Here is a 19,398-nt window from a genome sequence, read left to right as displayed (position 1 = left end):
AGGAAAACGTGCAGTAGCCTACATGCCAAAATGAGTCTGAGAGCGTTTCTGTAAACGGAGTAAAACTGTAACAGTTGAACATTGAACACATTTTGGAATATAACCAAGGAGCATTTATGAAGAAATATGGTGAACAATGTTAATGCAGAACCAGTTGTAAAATGCATATTCGATTTTTCAGTATTTACACACTCTAGGCAAGTATTTAGGCTGTGTTTGGTGTTGGGCCATCAACAGTCCAGCAGGTTAGTCTTGTTTGGCACATTGCCTACCTCTCTAGGCTACTACCCAGCCCATAGCCTATAAAACAGTCACACTGCACACTGCTAGCCTATCCATGCTATCCAATCCATATATTACATTAGGCTACATAATTATTCAGAAATAACCCATGATTTCAGTTAGGGGACCGTCTATTTTTTTCTCCTTGCAACAATGCTCAATATGACTATTTTGTAAGAAACACAATTTGTCTGAAAACGACAATTCCCCGTTATAGACACACCTGCAAGATAGCCTACCATGTTGAGAATGTGAAGAAAATAACCTTGACGAAAATGTCAGAGCAGCGTCATTTCTAATTGTTTCGTTTCGTCCCACACAGGCGGCACTGCACTCCCTGTGGTCACAAGCGAGCTAAATACTCAGATGATCAGTTATGTAAACAGATTTGTTGGTGGTGTTGTAGCCTATAAGTTAACTCTGGCCTTGCTGTAGAGAGATGCGGGGAACTATTAATAACACACAGTCATCCTCGTATAATAAATCCTCCTGTGAAACATTTCACCTCCAGTAACATGCTATAAAAGGTTACTGCCTCTTCTTCCTCAGACAAGTCGAGTCACTTTCTCCTCACTTTGATGTTTACAATCATCACCATGTCACCACAACCACATCTGACTGCGTCCTTACCGTTCTGAGCCGTGATGAAAGGCAGCATCAAGTTTCCAAAGAGGACCGCGGCCAGCATCACCGCGTTCGGAGGCATGTCGGGACTCAGAGAGAGAGAGCACCGGGGTCTTGGTCGGACGAATGTGGGAGGAGGAGAGTGTCTTATTGATCACAGGAGGATATGGAGAGATGGGCCGAGCATAGCACTGAGCTCTTTAAAATAGCCGATGATGATGGGGTGGGGTGGGGGGATACTGATATATGGAAATGTCTCCCAGATTGAAAGCGCATTGGCAGACAAGCGGTGAAGGAATGGTCCGGGACGAGGCCAGCGCGGCTCAGGGATGCCGATGTGCGGCCATAGGCGGTGAAGAAGAAGCCTCCTTCGTCGGGTTGCGCTGGAGAGGTCCCTTTGGATGTCAGGGAGATTGTCCACAGTGTCGTTCTGAAGATTCAAAGATGCGCAGAGCGATGCGCATTCGCGCTCCAACAACAGTCGTGGCTCGGTGGTTAAAATCAAAGTGCGCAAATTATTCCGGTGGGAAATGATGTAAACATAAAGTGTGTCGCGTCAGCAGCGCCGCTCTGTTCTTAATGCTGCACCAGAGACGCACAGCACATGCGAGGATAGCAATGATGGCTCATGGCTGCAATGACAAGCTGCGTGTGCCCTATGCGCTCATGACCGTGGCTCACACACACATGCACACGCACGCACACACACACACACACACACACACACACACACACACACACACACACACACACACACACACACACACACACACACACACACACACACACACACACACACACAGAGCCAATCCAGTAGCCTAACTGTGTTGATAGTGTTCATTTAAATAATTTACAGTAGGCTACCATACGCATCTGTACTACCTACAGTATACAATATCCTGCACTATTTAGACTAGAGAGAGAGTGCCAAGATTAAGAGCTTGGGATGGGATAACTGTAATAACTGTTAAAAAAAATGCTTTGTGGAGGGGCCCCCTACTGGGCAAAGGTGTGGCTGCACGTCTCCCAGCACCCAATTCTCCAGTTGGAATTGGTCGGTGGGCCAGTTAAATTGTATAATGCTGATGTGGCAGGTCCAAGTCCCCATCGTCTGTTTTCTGTCCTTTGTCCATGCTCATATTTATTGAACATAAGGAATATGAGTTCTTAAATTGAGTGATTATCATAGCCTGGGTAAACCCAGCCTCCACGTGACCTCTATCTATGTGCTATCAGTCACTGATAGCACATAGATAGAGGTCACGTGGAGGCTGGGTTTACCCAGGCTATGGTTCTCCCACTTATGGCTGTTGCAATATTAACGAAAAAAACGAATTATCGACTGTTATCACCAGTAGTCAAGTCCGATTTATTTATGAGGCACTTCACAAACTGGTTTCTCACAAACTACAGATAAGCAAAGGACAACATACTTCTACTGTAAACATAAGAGAGAGAACATCAGATGAGTAGTTTCTTGTTTATCAACGTCCCTTGAGGGTAGGCTATCCAAGCATATGCAAGTGTCCACTCGTCAGGTTTGAGTGGGAGGAGATCGTGCTGAGGTCATTGTATAAATTATGTTGCCAACCATAACATGGCCTCCTGTAATCCCATGTATTCCTGTGCTGCTACGTGGGCGACCTCTTGTGGTCAGTTAAGGCAAACAGAATATTCAGTATTATGCCTTGTTTTTCTTTTAGTTGGAGACAAATGCATTCAAACAGACATGAGCGTTTGATACATTTATATTTGTAAACTTAAATATTCTAAACAATCTTTCTTCCGTTAATAAATAAAATGTTGTGAATTATAATTGTCTCCTCGTATCCCCTAATTTTAGACAAAAGTTGGTTCTGTAACTTTAATTCCAAAATAGAATAACACTTGACATTGCATCTCCACTATATATGCCAACCACACCATGCATGTTATGTTGGAGCACAAATACAAAGTGCTGGTCTCTGCTCAACTGCAGAACAAACTTCCCTCCACTTCACTCCCCTCCCTCCAGTTTGTCCATGAGAGAGCACATTTAAAATGAAACCCCACCTGAAAGCCCTCGCTGACCAATCAGCTGCAGAGACGTCAGAGCGGACGGCACGCCCCCCTTTGTTTCAAACCAATCGGAGTGGAAGTGGGGGAATTTTGCCCCAGGGGGAAAACTTACCCCTGGATGTGTTAAGCACGCATCACTTAACTGTTGCCAATGTGTTCACCACGGTGGACCGTCTTTTGGGCTTTTTACAACGACTATCTTCCTTTTTGGGTCAATCTAGTATGGAAAGTAGACAACAATGGCTTACCAGGCTGAAGAATGAACTTAGCAACAGTCCTCTGGTGTCAAATGTGGCTTTTGGCTTTATCCTCATGGGACTAGAGAAGCTGGTGGAGCTGGAGTTTGAGTGTCCTTGCAATCCTACATGGAACGGAATCTTCTCCTCAGCTTTCTTCATCATTCCTGCGGTCATGGCCTTCACGTTGATGGTCATCATCCAAGGGTGCAGATGCGATACGTGGTGCAGGAGAACGGTTTCCCTCTCCAGTTTTGTCCCTGCGATCGTGTGGCTCATTCTGTTGTTCCTCGATGGCCAGTACTTTGCCTGTGCGATGACAGACTGGAAGGGCAGATTTGTCCTAGTCGACAAGGCGGCTCCGCAGAAATGGTGTGAGCCCACCAGTGAGGGAGATGTTACGCCACAAGAACTCATGCTGCGTTCACAGCAGCTGTTCGTTTTCTCTCAGGTGAGTCAAGTCATTCCTGCTTTTACTGAAGATTATGTTGCATGAGGAGAGTGAGGACACCTCCCCCTTAGAGTAATGATGCACGGTACAAAACATTCCATAACCTAACACCATATTATCCTTTGCAAACAATTTCTATAATTGTGTTAAATGATTTTGTTATTCAAAAATATAATATGAAGGTCATCTTTATCATGCATTATGAGCACATTCATAAGACAGAATGAGTTTACAAGGCTTTATCAAACTCTTTATAAATGTTTATAGCCATGCATGGCAACGTATAACAAGGGTTATAAAGTATTATAAGTGGTGGACATAATGTATTATAAGTTCATTATTCATAATGCGTTATATCTACAGGCCAAAGTGACAACAGTGTTTGAAAGAATGATCTTTTTTGTTTTACACTGTCCTCTTAACTGTGTTATAGTATCATACTAATAACGTTATAGTGCTGTGACTTTACTTAAAGCTCACAAAGTCATGCTATAGCATAGGATTTATGTTTATCATAATACATTATGTCCACCACTTATACTACTTGTTGCCATGCATGATTATAACAGTTTTATAACATTTATAATGCATTATAATGTCTTATAGATGTGGTCATAATGCATTATAGACATCTCCTTCATAGAAAGTGTTACCAACATGATTCCTATATAACAGCGTATCTGTCGATATTGACCAAAACACACTGTGGCTTGTCTCCTTTGTGTCCCAGGTTATAGGCATAGCCCTCCTCATATTCATCTGTGTGGGACTCATAGTGTATGTGATCAGAGAGAGCTGCCAGCAGGAGGTGGAGATGCAGGATGCAGATGTAGCCGAGCTCACTGTGCTCAGGATGAGCTCTCTAAGGACCAGGACATCGTGAGAGACCACCACACCTGCCCTGCCGCCATGGACACTTTGTATCTAAGGACCAGGACATCGTGAGAGACCACCACACCTGCCCTGCCGCCATGGACACTTTGTATCTAAGGACCAGGACATCGTGAGAGACCACCACACCTGCCCTGCTGCCATGGACACTTTGTATCTAAGGACCAGGGCATCGTGAGAGACCACCACACCTGCCCTGCCGCCATGGACACTTTGTATCTAAGGACCAGGACATCGTGAGAGACCACCACACCTGTCCTGCTGCCATGTACACTTTGTCTCTAAGGACCAGGACATCGTGAGAGACCACCACACCTGCCCTGCCGCCATGGACACTTTGTCTCTAAGGACCAGGACATCGTGAGAGACCACCACACCTGCCCTGCCGCCATGGACACTTTGTCTCTAAGGACCAGGACATCGTGAGAGACCACCACACCTGCCCTGCTGCCATGGACACTTTGTAAATCACTTTGACAAATATAAATAACTGACTTTTTTTGTAACATAACTTTTGTAAATAAGTGATGTTTTTTTTTGTAAATAAGTGGTGTGGATTTTTCCACATAACATTTGACGCCGTCGTATGCAGGAAATCACAATGGTTAATAATGTTGCATCTTATTGAAAACAATGCTACTGTAATTCTCCATTATAAGTGGATTTATATACAGTGTTGTGCTTGACACTCCAGGGCAAAGACTTAGCTATGTCTATCTCTCTTTAAAGTGATATTTATCTTTATTGCATTTCCAGTGTTTTAGTGCACATATATATCCTTCATGAATTGTCTACCACCAAATGTGCTTTCTCTGAGGACTCAGAGTCAAACCTCAAAATCACAACATAAGAAGTAAGGACAACTATACCCAGGTAATACTATTTCATTGTGTGGCCTGGGCTTAGCTGTCCAAGATGTTACCTTGCCTGTTATAATGATGTTGAATAAGGGAAACTCCTGAATGCCACTGCTGACAGGGGATCCACCCAGCAGTTAATGTTGAAGGTTGATTGCTACTGAAGATATTTGGACGTTTGTGTGCAGATGAGTGAAAATGTCTTATCAAAGTGAAATATCACTTTAAATCATTCAGTGCTGCTTTATTTGCCTGCTGGGTAGCAAAATGTCTCCTGAGTGATTCAGTTTCAGACCCCTGTTAAGTCTAAGCCTACGTACCAATAATGATTCAGATTGAACTCATATTCGTAATGCATTACTACTATGACAATAGACTACTTGCACAACTCCACTACTTCCTGAAATGAGTAGGGCATCTTGGTTTCCTGTCCTACACTATTGGATGAACTGATTCATGTCAGGTGTGCCTGATCACTACTGTTGTGACTGCAGCAGTCAGGCACACCTGACATTAATCAGTTCATCCAATTGTGTAGGACAGGAAACCAAGATGCCCTACTCATTTCAGGAAGTAGTGGAGTTGTGCAAGTAGTCTATTAGACCTATGAAACTACAATGTTTTTTTTATTTCACAAATTCAATGGCAGTGTTTTTACGGTCTGTTTTTATTGTTTTTGTAATAAACACAATTATTTATTTAACTCAGGGATTGTATACATTCATGTCAAAAAAGGTTGATGGACTCCACAATCCATGATGCATTGTTACTATGTTCTTGATTCATGTGTAAAATCAAGCCAGAAATTAAACACCTAAAGAAGCCTTCACTGATAGTCATATTTCACTTTTCTTTTATAAAGTCATATTTCACTTTTCTTTTATAACACAATTTGAAACACAGGCACTTGGCTATGAGGCAGCAAAAATGAGCAGAATAAGCAACCCCCACTATGAACACATATGGACAGGGTAGTAGGAACACCAAGGCATTCTGTAGGACTCTGTAGCCTACGCAGGTGAGCAGCACCTCTTTATGGCCATGTTCAGACTAGGAGGCCAAATCTGATTTGTGAACTTTAGTGACCTATTAATGACTTTATCCAGATTGTTTTTTTGAGTCTGGACGCTCCAAGTCTGATTTGTGTCACTTGTCCCAAACCACATATGGAGGTAGTTTCCAATCTGCTTTTGACTGATGTGACTTGAGTGCGGACGCGCGGATCCACCAAATCTGATTTGAACGTCACTCGCAACTCGTCATCAAATGCTTCTGCACAGGAAAAGCATGTCAACGTACGTATTTACTGATGCCCACGTCGTTACCATAGCAACCAATGCAGATAGCCTGTTTAGGTCTGGACACACAGATCCGACTTGAGAATCAGATTTGTGGCAGTGCGGACACACTCCCAAATCAGATTTGGGAAACCAATCAAGATAATGATGATTAATGACTTTATCAGCAAATCAGATTTGCCTGTAATGTGAACATGGCCTATGTCTCAGAACATGTAACATACGATAAAGGGAGTCAGGATCAGCAGTACTGAAGTAAGCCGTACAGGTGTGCGCATGGACACACATGTCACTTATAGAAGCGGCTGCACTGCTTAAACATGATATGAAAAATGTCACAACATACATTTAGTTTCTTTATTGCAAACCTGTACAAAATCTCAGTTTTCAGTTACATCACAATCTTATTTAAATAACTTGAAAATGTTAATATCAAATATATGAATCCACCATAATGCAAAATATTGTTTTTCCATTTCCAAGAATTAACGCCATTGCAGAGTAAATTTCAAAACTGTCACATGATTCGTATGTCAAACATGTGGATTTGGTCCGTTTCTGATTCTTTCATCATTTTCAATTCAGGAGGACATTAGTTGTAGCTAAAACCATGAATGGAAATGCATCAAATAATAACAATACCCACAATGTTTTGCATTTAATTTTAAAATGAAGCCAATCGTATATTGTTTATGATTTTAATATACAGGATTTATGTCACTTGAATAATTACTGACATTGAATTTGACCTTTACAACACATTGTATGGATGAACACCTTATCAAGATGAAAATGCTCAAACGGATCAGCAGTACTGTTCCAAATAAATACACAACTTAATCTACAGACTCTGTGGATTAAGTTGTGTACTCTGTAGTACAGAGTAGTAGGAATAGCACCAAGACATTCGTCCTATTGTTTCCACTGCAATTCTATATTTCTAAATGTTCAATATATCTGAAGCAAAGTCAGCAGTGAAACAGTCATCTGGGCATCCACAGACCAGGAAGAGTCGACTACGAGGACATTCTGTCAGACCTCACTCTCAAGAATGTGTCTCTGTCTCTAGTGCATTTATTCACGTTTAATCTTTTGTTTACAACACATCCTAACACAAAACCTTATCAAGAGAAAAGCTAGCAGGATCAAAATGAGTACAGTTGCCAGCAAGAACACAATCACATCTACAGAGTGGTAGGAATACCAAGGCATTCTGTAGGACTCTGTACGCAGGTGAGCAGCACCTCTGTGTCTCATGACAAACTCGATCCAGAAGAGGGCGTGGTCCAGTGGCTTCATTGGCTGATCTCTGTGCAGCCTGGAGAGCCTCTGCATGTTCTCCCTGTAGGAGGGCTCATGGAGGACCTCCTGTAATGCGTTCAAAAGCGTGCTCTGATCTAATGCGGAAATATCCACCACCTTGGCCACGCCCTTTCGTTTCATTCTAGAGAGGTTGTCCGCTTGATCAAACACGAGGGGAATGCCTACAAGTGGAACACCGTGATATATAGCCTCATAAATCCCGTTTGTTCCTCCGTGAGCCACAAACAGCCTTATCTTCGGATGTCCTAGAAGGTCGTTCTGTGGCATCCAGTCGACTAGTAAAGTGTTGGTGCCCAGTGTAGCAGGCCGCTCACCTGTATACCTCCAGATGACCTTCTGCGGCAGCTTGGCAAACGCCGCAGCTATCTCCTCAGCTAAGTCACTGGGGAGCTGTGCAACCAAAGTCCCCAGAGACATGATGATGACTCCATGCTCCGCCGAGCTCTGGACAAACTCCTCCAGGTGTTGAGGAAGAGCTTTGGCAGGTTGACATTGGAACCCTCCCATGTAGATGACGTTGGGCATCGTTGGGCGAGGGAACTCGAAAACAAAGTCAACTCTCATAAGCCACAAGTCTGCTGCTTGAAACAGGGAGAAGTAGTCTACCTCTGGACCAAAGTAGCGGCCGCACAGCGCGGAATAGTGCGGCCCTACCGTCTGTTTGTAGAGCTGCATCCTGATCATGTAAACAAGCACATTTTTGATCCTCTCGAAAAAAGTCATTTCATCGCTTAACTCTGCAACTGGAAAAGGGACGTAGGAAAGTGGGGAGGGTGCGATTGCAAAATGGGCTTCGCCATGAACAGTCCACCTAACATTGAACACTAAAGGCAACCCCATGTAGTGAGCCAGCATTACTCCGCCCCCATTAGAGGGGTCTGTCAAAACCATGTCGTATTTTGTGTCGTTAAGGGTCCGCATCAGCTCTTTATTCTCAAACATCTCCACCACCATCTCACAGACTTTCCTATGCATGACCGAGAACTTCTCTTTCAACTCCATATCTAAAGCAAAACGAGTCCACGCAGACCTACCATCTCGTTTAATATGAATAACTTCAGAGACAAATAGGCGGAAGAACTCCTCATCAGCCCCTCCAGCGAGATCCAGTGTCACAGAGGTGTAGAAGGGAGAGGTGTCCTTGATGTACCAGCTGTCCGAAGCGCGGACTACTGTCACACTGTGACCCCTTGAATGCAGCTCCTCAACAAGTATCTACATGTTCACCCAGTGGCTGCCATCATGTGGGAATACCAGAACGTTCCCACCCTGGGCAGCTGGAAGTATGACGGTCAAAAGGGAAATGATGGAAGCCAAAGAAAAAAACATCTTCAAGATCTTCTCACAGGCATGTGCAGTCTGAAATAGACAAATATAGCCATGACTAAAATAATCCAGAATAAGTAAATGCACCTAGATGAAGGCTGGTACAGTAGATGTGTTGAGTAATCCAAAAAAGGGAAGCTACATGTTGTAACAGCTTAACAACACTTGAGAGCTGTGTCAAACTCCAAAGTCAGCCAAAGATACTGCATACAGTATTCTGTCTGTCTGTCTGTCTGTCTGTCTGTCTGTCTGTCTGTCTGTCTGTCTATCTATCTATCTATCTATCTATCTGTGTGTGTGTGTGTGTGTGTGTGTGTGTGTGTGTGTGTGTGTGTGTGTGTGTGTGTGTGTGTGTGTGTGTGTGTGTGTGTGTGTGTGTGTGTATAGATATACATACACTGTGTGTGTGTGTGTGTGTGTGTGTGTGTGTGTGTGTATGTATATATATATATATATATATATATATATTCCAGTTGTTAAAAAAAGGCATAGCCCCAAACGTACCTGAGGAACGCACCTCAGTGTTGTTCCAGTTGGTAACTTTAAAGGTAGAAACAAACCTAAGTAAATGTTGACATTTGGGTGTGGATGTCTCATCAGTCCATATATACAGTATAGCGTAAGAGTATGAAGACAACTCACTTGATAAAGATCACTTAGCCCACATTTTACTCATAAAACTTCCTAAAAACAAAATCTATCATGTCAAACTTACAGTGCAGACTTTTAGTCCTGGCATTCTTGTCAGCAACCTCTGGTAGTGAAGCCACTTCCTTGTTTATCTTGGGGCAGTTGCTCCACCCAGAGCCGTGTAAGAAGAGTTGCGACATCTCCATTCACTCCAATGGACCAGTTTTTTTACTCTCAACTCTCAAGAGTTCCAGGAAGTAAGGTCCTGGATTAAGCAGCACTGTCGTGTTGCAGCAAAATTGACAGTTTGTGTTGTACTTTGAAAGTTTTTTTTTTCTTGAATCAAATTGCACATTATCAGCTTTATTTTAGCATGCAAAAGTAGCGCAAGATCCATTCCTGGCTGTTCATTGGCTAATGAGTCTCACATTTTGGTCCTCCGCTGACACCACTCTCTCTCTCTAGAGGACACTAGCTCCACCCATTGCTTCTTCTTCTTCTTTGGTGTTTTATGGCAGTTAGCAAGCCAACTTAAAGGTATATTACCCCCACTAACTGAACTGGAGAAACAGCTACTCTTAGATTCTTATACTGTATCTAAATCCATTTGTTTAGAAACAAACGCAAATAATGTTTGCCTGCTGCCCTAATAGACCTGACAATGAGAAGTCTTGATGTTTGCCCTTCGTGACTGAAAAAGATAATTTCTCTCTGTATTATATTTCCTACAGAGTAGTAGTACAGTATATGTTGTAGTTATGTAGTAGTAACAGTTTCTGCTTAGCTACAGTGTGTGCATTTTCTGCTTGGCTGCTTGGCTATTTTATATGATTGAGAGCTGCATCACTCATACTTAACCCATTGATACCTGATGCAGCATTTGCGTGTATATCCCTCATTTGTGTGTGCATCCCTTTAAGACCGCGAACCGCGTGACGTTGTTCGCGGTCTTAAAGGGATACACACACAAATGCTGCTTTCCCTCGCTTCGCAGCCCACTTCCTCCCAGCCTCTGCCCATTACTGCACTCCTGCACAACTGACTACAGACAGATGCTTATCTGTTACCAAGGCAACCTCACTCATTGCAATGCAATGTTATCAACAGGAATGTGTTATGTTACTGTGACAGTCAAATTATTGATTGCTTAGTAATTGGTTGTTGATCATTATCGACTCTCTCTGTTCCATAATGATCTATGGCTCTTCTAAGATGCTCTCCGTCATGCAGAGCATTCCTGTATACAGGGAGCACTTGGCTTTGATTTTCTTTACTAGGGTGTGCTGACACAATAACGCCTGTAGGTGTCGCCACAGATTAGGTTGGCGTCGCATTCCAATTGTTTTCGTTTTGGCCAATGTTTTGGCTACGTTTCTTTAGTGCCGCTGAGTCAAATGTTTCACGTAAACGTGTGCTTTCAGTACAAAATAATAACGTGAGTACAAAACTGAATTGAGTGATTAAATAGAACCATTCTGTATCAAGGACACAGACTGGTTGGTTTTTCAAAGCACCGTGAGGAGACCAAAACAATTTCAAGTTCTAGTACTTTTCCACAGTTACCTTGATCTTTCATAAGAGACAATACAACCTTGGTCTAGTCACGAGACAAAATACATGTTATCTCCCTATACATGATGGAGAGCATCTTAGAAGAGCCATAGATCATTATGGATACATACAGTGTAAACAGCAGATACATACTGTGTAAACAGCAGATACATACAGTGTAAACAGCAGATACATACTGTGTAAACAGCAGATACATACAGTGTAAACAGCAGATACATACTGTGTAAACAGCAGATACATACAGTGTAAACAGCAGATACATACAGTGTAAACAGCAGATACATACTGTGTAAACAGCAGATACATACAGTGTAAACAGCAGATACATACTGTGTAAACAGCAGATACATACTGTGTAAACAGCAGATACATACAGTGTAAACAGCAGATACATAGAGTGTAAAAAGTAGGTAGATACAGTGTAAATAGCAGATACATACAGTGTAAAAAGTAGGTACATAGGCCTACAGTATTAGTCTCATTACAAGGAAGAAGAGTAAGAAGTACGTGCATAAATAAAATGGAGTGAGGAGACTATGAGGGTTCTCTTTGTGACCAAAGGCCAGCAAACCAGGCTGATTTAACTTGACAGAACAACGCTCAGATCCATCTTACACCAGACAATTTTATTCAATAATTCATTAAAACAATAATTCATTGGCTCCTATTATGGAACATACAACTCTGAATACAAAGAACAAGAACAGCAAAAACTATCACCGACAATGTGTCTGTTTGGGTCATATTTCTACATCTCACAGTCTATCCAGTAAAGGCCTTCTTAGTTCAGTGGTGTCAAACTCATTTTTTAAACATGAATAGGCGACTTAATATTTAACTTGCTCCTGAAACCTGGTACGTCTTTCCCTCACAACTGCATCAATATTGGATTGAAGGACTTCTCAATCTCAAGACTCAATTTTCACATCCTGTCATCCTGTGGGCCGGATTGGACCCTCTGGCGGGCCGGTTCTGGTCCACCCTTGCCTTAGTTGAACATGAACTGAACAAACTACAAAATCGATTTCATTTTCTATATTTAAACATTTTAAATATATCTGAAACAGACAGGTGCACCTTAGTATATCCAGAATGTATTTCCCTCATGTATTTACTCACGTTTAATCTTTTGTTTACAACACATTCTAACACAAAACCTTATCAAGACAAAAGCTAGCAGGATCAAAATGAGTACAGTTGCCAGCAAGAACACAAGAACATCTACAGAGTGGTAGGAATACCAAGGCATTCTGTAGGACTCTGTACGCAGGTGAGCAGCACCTTTGTGTCTCATGACAAACTGGATCCAGAAGAGGGCGTGGTCCAGTGGCTTCATTGGCTGATCTCTGTGCAGCCTGGAGAGCCTCTGCATGTTCTCCCTGTAGGAGGGCTCATGGAGGACCTCCTGTAAGGCCTCCAGGAAGTTGTTGTCTTCGTCCACTGTGGCTAAAGTTAACATCTTAGCTGCTCCTCTCTCTTCCAGACGCAGGAGGTTGTCATATTGGTCGAAAAACACAGGTAGACCCACAACTGGAACCCCATGATACATGGCTTCTTGGACTCCGTTAGTTCCTCCGTGAGCCACAAACAGCCGTATCTTAGGATGTCCTAGAAGGTCGTTCTGTGGCATCCAGTCAACTAGTAAAGTGTTGTTGCCTAGATTGGCTGGTCTGTCTCCAGTATGACGCCATATGACTTTTTGAGGGAGCTGGGCAAAGGCATGTGCTATATGTTCTGATAGATCCATAGGAAGTTCACTGACAAAAGTCCCCAGAGACATGATGATGACCCCATGCTCCCCAGAACTCTGGACAAAATCCTCTAATTCTTGAGGAAGAGGATTAGCAGGTTTACACTGGAATCCCCCCATATAGATAACGTTAGGCATCGTCGGACGAGGGAACTCGAACACAAAGTCAACTCGCATGAGCCACAGGTCGGCCCCCTGCAGGAGCTCACGGAAATTAACTCCTGGTTCAAAGTACTCATTGCAAACAGCCTGGTATAGCTGCTCTACTCGACTGAAATTAAACGTTATTAGCAGGTAGTAAAAGATGTTTTTGACTCTTTGGGAGAAAGTCATTTTTGGCGAGAGTCCTGAGCCAGGCATCGGTATGTAAGATAACGGGGAAGGTGCAATAAGTGAATGTCCCTCGTCATTTATTACCCACCGCACGTTATAGACTAGAGGTAACTTTAGATAATGAGCCAGCAAAACCCCTGCGCTCCATACTGGGTCAGTGAGAAGCAAATCATACTGACTGTTCTTGACGGTACTCAAAAACCTCTTGTCGTTCAGCATATTCCTTGCAAAATCACATGTCCTTTGGTTCGCGTTATACAGAACAGAAGTCATCTCTACTTGTACACGGAGAAATTTGATCACATCAACCTTCCCTCTCTCGATGTCAATCATGTTATTTACAAATGTCTCTATAAATTCTTTGTCGGTGCCCTCCATAACAGGTATAGTGATTGAGTCATAATATGAAGAGTCCTCCTTGATGTACCAGCTTTTACTATTCCGTATCACTGTAACAGAGTGTCCCTGAGAGTGAAGAGCTCTGAGGAGGATGTCCATGTTCACCCAGTGGCTTCCCTCCATAGGAACCACCAGAACCTTCCCTCCATGACAGGCTGGCCACAGAGCCATGCAACATGTCACAAGGAGACAGTGGGTCAGCGATCCTGCACAATGTGCCATTGCTTTCCTGCAATATGGATCAAAAAATAAACGTCAGTGGCTTAAGTCAAAGAAATTGTTTGCGTTTGTTTGTTTTATTGCTACTTTGACAAATGACTAATGAGAAGGCTTCACTCAGTCAGAGAGCATCATATTGTAAAAGGCGAGATACAGGAGTGCAACAGGTTTCTATCAAATGCTCTAAAGGGCATCCTTTAGCAATACTATATAGAGCTATAACCTATGTCAAGAATACCCTAAAGCAGGGATGGGCAACTTTGATGATAGAGAGGGCCACGCAAAAAATGTCTCTCTACCAGAGGGCCAGATTGTGACTGTGCACTTCCACCAGTAGCCTGCTGTAACACCATCACTCCCAATAGCTACTAATTTGATGAAAAGGACTGGTAACCAAAGTTTATTATACCAACCTTTATATTTTTCATATTTCATATTTTCAAATTTAGTAATTCTTCCATTCAGATGACACCAGAAACTTTGCTCTAGCTTTAAAACAGCCCGCTACAGCAATTTGATGAGGTGCATCACCCAAATATGTCGTATTAATCAGATTAGTAATGTTGCATGTGCAATGTGCATCCTGGATATAGTTTGTTACAATAGCGTTAGCTCAAATGCTAACGTTAAACAGTATGTGGATGGACAATGCTAACGCCATTAGCGCCATGTTATGGGTTGTACAGTAAAATCAAAAACGATTTCGGTGGTCTAACCTAACCAAAAACGTCCACCTTGTGTAAAAAAAAAAAAAGGAAATTGACCCAGGGGCCACACTGAGTGAGGTCAGGGGCTGCATGCGGCACGTGGGCTGCCAGTTGCCCACCCCTGCCCTAAAGGTCAACTAGTGGCTTGCAGGCTGTGAATGACTGACAGGATGGGCCTCTGGGAATGTCACTGATAATGGTTAGCAAGGTGTACTGGCATAGCATGAACATATACAAGTAACTCCACAAATTGCAGTGCACACACACATAGTCATAGTGCCACCTACTGCTTTATGTGGCTCCATAATCTGTTCTCATGTCAAAGATAGGAATATACTGTAGTTTGAAAATGTCCAGAGAAAATAGTGCCAAACTTAATATTATATCTTCTTGCCGTCATACATTCATATCCTTATTCAACCCTAATACTCATGCCCCCTGCCTGACTTTGTGAAAGTCATGGAATCAATATGAGTTCATTTAGTTGATAGCCCATTATCCTTTTCTACATTGAAGTTCAAAAGTAGTAATTCTACAATATCATATCTTATAGCAATAAATATAGATTAATCTTTGCAAAATGTGTTGCAGGCAAGAAGTAATGGACTGCAGTTACTTACTGTACTGTACGGAAAAACTGTCCGTTCCTGCTGAGGGATGTTGTGTGGAGTGAGTTACAGTTTTCTACATGGCCATGTTTCATTTGCTTTCTGAGCAAAGGTCAAAGTGCACTTTTTTTGCGTTTTGAGTTTTTGATTTGCTTGTAATTTCCAGGGCAATTTGATAAAATGTTGGGAAATACCTTAGATCTTCCATGTTGCATGACAGGCCAATATTCAACGACTCTTGTCCAAGCATATTTTATTTAAAAAAAATCACTGACTGTTTATATTTCATTTTGATCTGTTTCTAGTCCTGACTCAGCAGGTGGTTTGCGTGATAAATAACGCTAATAATAATAATAATAATAATAGGAGGAGAGTGCAAGTCTTAATTGTGCCGGTTCAGATGCCGAGCCATTTTCGAATAGCACTTTGTAAATACAGAGTAACATTACAATACAAACATTTTAATCTTTATTTTATGTGGGCATTTAAAAAGCCCTGTCATCTCAAATCCAAGGGCAAGTTTAGAGTTTTTACTTTTTCATGGATGTCCTATTTAATATTTAAGACTTGCCCTCTCCTCCTATTAGCGTTATTGATCACAATGGCGGCAGTGCAAACGCAAACCACCTGCTGAGTCAGGACTAGAAACAGATCAAAATGAAATATAAACAGTCAGTGATTTTTTTTTATGCTTGGACAAGAGTCGTTGGCTATTGGCCTGTCATGCAACATGGAAGAACTAAGGTATTTCCCAACATTTGATACAATTGCCCTGGAAATTATCTAAAATGCCCCAGAAACATAATTCACAAGGGCAAAATAGAAGCCCTAGTTAAAAAACAGTTAATTAAAACAGTACATTTTTAAATGAAGTAGTATATTATATATGTTTCATATATGTTCATATATGTATATATAAGCAGTATATTCCTATCTTTGACATGAGAACAGATTATGTAGCCACATGTAGCTAATAATTAACATTCTAGAGAATAATCTACTGCTGTAAGTAAGTAGTCAACAGACTTTTCTGCCAACCTCCTGAACAAAGTGGCCACATTTTCTTTGAAAGCATGACTGAATGAAGGAAAACAAGCTCAAATAAGAGCTTATTCATAATCCATTTATGTGATCATTCCTGGAATTAAAAGTCCAGTTGTATTTATCGGATATCTAACGAATAAGTATATGAGCCGCACACACAAGAGCTGCTTGTGAAAAAGGTAGGTCAAAAAATAATGTAATTTCATGTTATTGAATTGGTATTTATTTTAGAACATAACTGGGACAACATACTTATTTAAAATCACATTTTAGACATTTAACTGCTGTTTTCATCGGTTGAGTGTTTCAGTGTCAAGTAGCACAAGGACACTTCAAAATAACACATGATTGTTGCTGGATTGAAACCTGAGAACTGTATTTACATCATGACTTACTACTGCAATGTCAATGTTTTTTATTTGTGTTTTTCAAATTTCAGATTAAAGATGGCCCCACATGGACATTTAAAATCATATCTTCTCTTAGCATCGATTCTATTTATGTCCTGGAGAATTTGTCAAGGAGGCAAGATTTTGATTGTCCCTTTAGAAGGAAGCCACTGGGTGAACATGGACATCTTCATCAAAGCTCTCCACTCTCAGGGACACTCTGTTACAGTGATACGGACGACGAAGAGCTGGTACATCAAAGAAAACTCTCCACACTATGATGCCATCACCATCCATGTCACTGAAGGCTGTGACCCCGACTTTGTGAACCCCCTCATCAGAAAGATCATTGCTATAGAACGGGGAGAGAGCTCAATCATCAACTTTGCAAGCTTACAAGTAGAGATGTTTACTGCAATGTATAACATTCATAGAATGATTACAAACATGGCTACAAACATGTTTCAAGATAAATACTTGATGAATAGTCTAAAGGAGAGCAAGTATGACCTGGTCCTTACCGACCCAGCGTGGGGTGCAGGTATCATGTTGGCTCACTCTCTTCAACTCCCTCTAGTCTATAATGTGCGGTGGGTCACTAGTGGGGAAGGACATTTGGCCATTTCTCCTTCTCCTTTATCTTACATTCCGATGACTGGCTCCGCACTGTCCGACAAAATGACTTTTGTACAGAGAGTCAAAAATCTGATGTTTTACTTCCTCGGGCAAGTTCAGGATCGCTTTCTGATCCGCCCTCAGTATCAAGCTGTTTGTGATGAGTTTTTTGGAAAAGATGTTGACTTTTACGAGCTCCTGCAGGGGGCCGACCTGTGGCTCATGCGAGTTGACTTTGTGTTCGAGTTCCCTCGTCCAACAATGCCTAACGTGATCTATATGGGGGGATTCCAGTGTAAACCTGCTAGTCCTCTTCCTCAAGAATTAGAGGATTTTGTCCAGAGTTCTGGGGAGCATGGGGTCATCATCATGTCTCTGGGGACTATGGTCAGTGAACTTCCTGCTGACATAACACATGAGATAGCTGCAGCTTTTGCCAGATTACCTCAGAAGGTCATCTGGAGGCATCTAGGTGACAGACCGCCCACTTTGGGCAACAACACTTTACTAGTTGACTGGATGCCACAGAACGACCTTCTAGGACATCCTAAGATACGGCTGTTTGTGGCTCATGGAGGAACTAATGGAGTCCAAGAAGCCATGTATCACGGGGTTCCAGTTGTGGGTCTACCTTTGTTTTTCGACCAATATGACAACCTCCTGCGTCTGGAAGAGAGAGGAGCAGCTAAGATGTTAACTTTAGCCACAGTGGACGAAGACAACAACTTCCTGGAGGCCTTACAGGAGGTCCTCCATGAGCCCTCCTACAGGGAGAACATGCAGAGGCTCTCCAGGCTGCACAGAGATCAGCCAATGAAGCCACTGGACCACGCCCTCTTCTGGATCCAGTTTGTCATGAGACACAGAGGTGCTGCTCACCTGCGTACAGAGTCCTACAGAATGCCTTGGTATTCCTACCACTCTGTAGATGTTCTTGTGTTCTTGCTGGCAACTGTACTCATTTTGATCCTGCTAGCTTTTGTCTTGATAAGGTTTTGTGTTAGAATGTGTTGTAAACAAAAGATTAAACGTGAGTAAATGCACTAGAGACATAGATTCTCTATACTATGGTGCAGCTCAGATATATTGACAATATAGAAATATAGAATTGTGGTGGAAATCCATTTTGTAGTTTGTACAGTTCATGTTCGACATTATGACATATTCATGACGACTTGGACCGCCGGAAAAAATGGGTTCCGACCTGTAAAAAAGTTAATTGAACGGTGGTCCAGGTCGGAATTACAGATCGGAAATTCGGGTAACATTCAGAGCTCCGCTTTGTATGAGTTGACATCACAGCCACATCAGAATGGGAACCCTTATTGTTAATGGTAATCACAGAAGTATTATAAAGACGTTTGTTGACGTTTTAACACAAAATGTTATGTCTTCATTATGTATGTTAACGTTAATGTGTTTGTGTCATCTACTTTTTTACTCTGATTAGAGCTTTATGTGAAATTCAGCATTTAGCATGTTCGGTTAGCTAGTAGGTAGCTACAATGCTAAATGAACACAGGTTGCTATAGCAACCTATAGCCTGTGTTTGGTTGTGTGAAATGTGACCCTACATGTTCACTGTATTATTGTCTGAATTACTATAATTGAATAAAACATTGAGCAGACTAATTAAATACTGGTTTAATGAGGTAGTTTGTTATAAAAAATGACCAGACACAGTAGACAAGTTTGACTTGTTTATTTAATTTGCAGTGTTGGTATACTATTAATTAGGGATGGGCATTTCTAGCAAAAACACTATTCGAAAATAAAAATAAAAATG

The 19,398-nt window shown here is 41.9% G+C and overlaps 1 protein-coding gene and 3 pseudogenes across 4 annotated transcripts in view; 1 reads left to right on the top strand and 3 right to left on the bottom strand.

Moving 5' to 3' along the window:
* Window positions 1-1,028, bottom strand: part of LOC310791357 (neuroplastin-like) — a 55,476-nt gene extending 54,448 nt beyond the window's left edge. Inside the window, exon 1 of the mRNA XM_083653046.1 lies at window positions 913-1,028. Within this exon, the coding sequence (XP_083509172.1) occupies window positions 913-988 (76 nt within the window). The 5' untranslated portion in view covers window positions 989-1,028. The remainder of the gene's footprint in view (window positions 1-912) is intronic.
* Window positions 1,029-7,069: 6,041 nt separating this feature from the next.
* Window positions 7,070-9,915, bottom strand: LOC310791354 (UDP-glucuronosyltransferase 2C1 pseudogene; annotated as a pseudogene). Its single transcript, XR_014553935.1, has 2 exons — window positions 9,864-9,915; window positions 7,070-9,379 (listed from the first exon to the last, which is right to left on the bottom strand). The product of XR_014553935.1 is annotated as a UDP-glucuronosyltransferase 2C1 pseudogene (transcript).
* Window positions 9,916-12,659: 2,744 nt separating this feature from the next.
* Window positions 12,660-14,201, bottom strand: LOC310791640 (UDP-glucuronosyltransferase 2B13 pseudogene; annotated as a pseudogene). The gene has a single exon. The product of its transcript is annotated as a UDP-glucuronosyltransferase 2B13 pseudogene (transcript).
* A 2,916-nt stretch (window positions 14,202-17,117) lies between these two features.
* LOC310791639 (UDP-glucuronosyltransferase 2B31 pseudogene) lies at window positions 17,118-18,650 on the top strand (annotated as a pseudogene). Its single transcript has one exon. The product of its transcript is annotated as a UDP-glucuronosyltransferase 2B31 pseudogene (transcript).
* Window positions 18,651-19,398: the final 748 nt, after the last annotated feature.

The sequence above is a fragment of the Poromitra crassiceps genome, assembly GCF_964638095.1.
Source record: "Poromitra crassiceps genome assembly, chromosome: 16".
Taxonomy (NCBI): domain Eukaryota; kingdom Metazoa; phylum Chordata; class Actinopteri; order Beryciformes; family Melamphaidae; genus Poromitra; species Poromitra crassiceps.
This window is presented reverse-complemented; position numbering and strand designations above follow the sequence as displayed.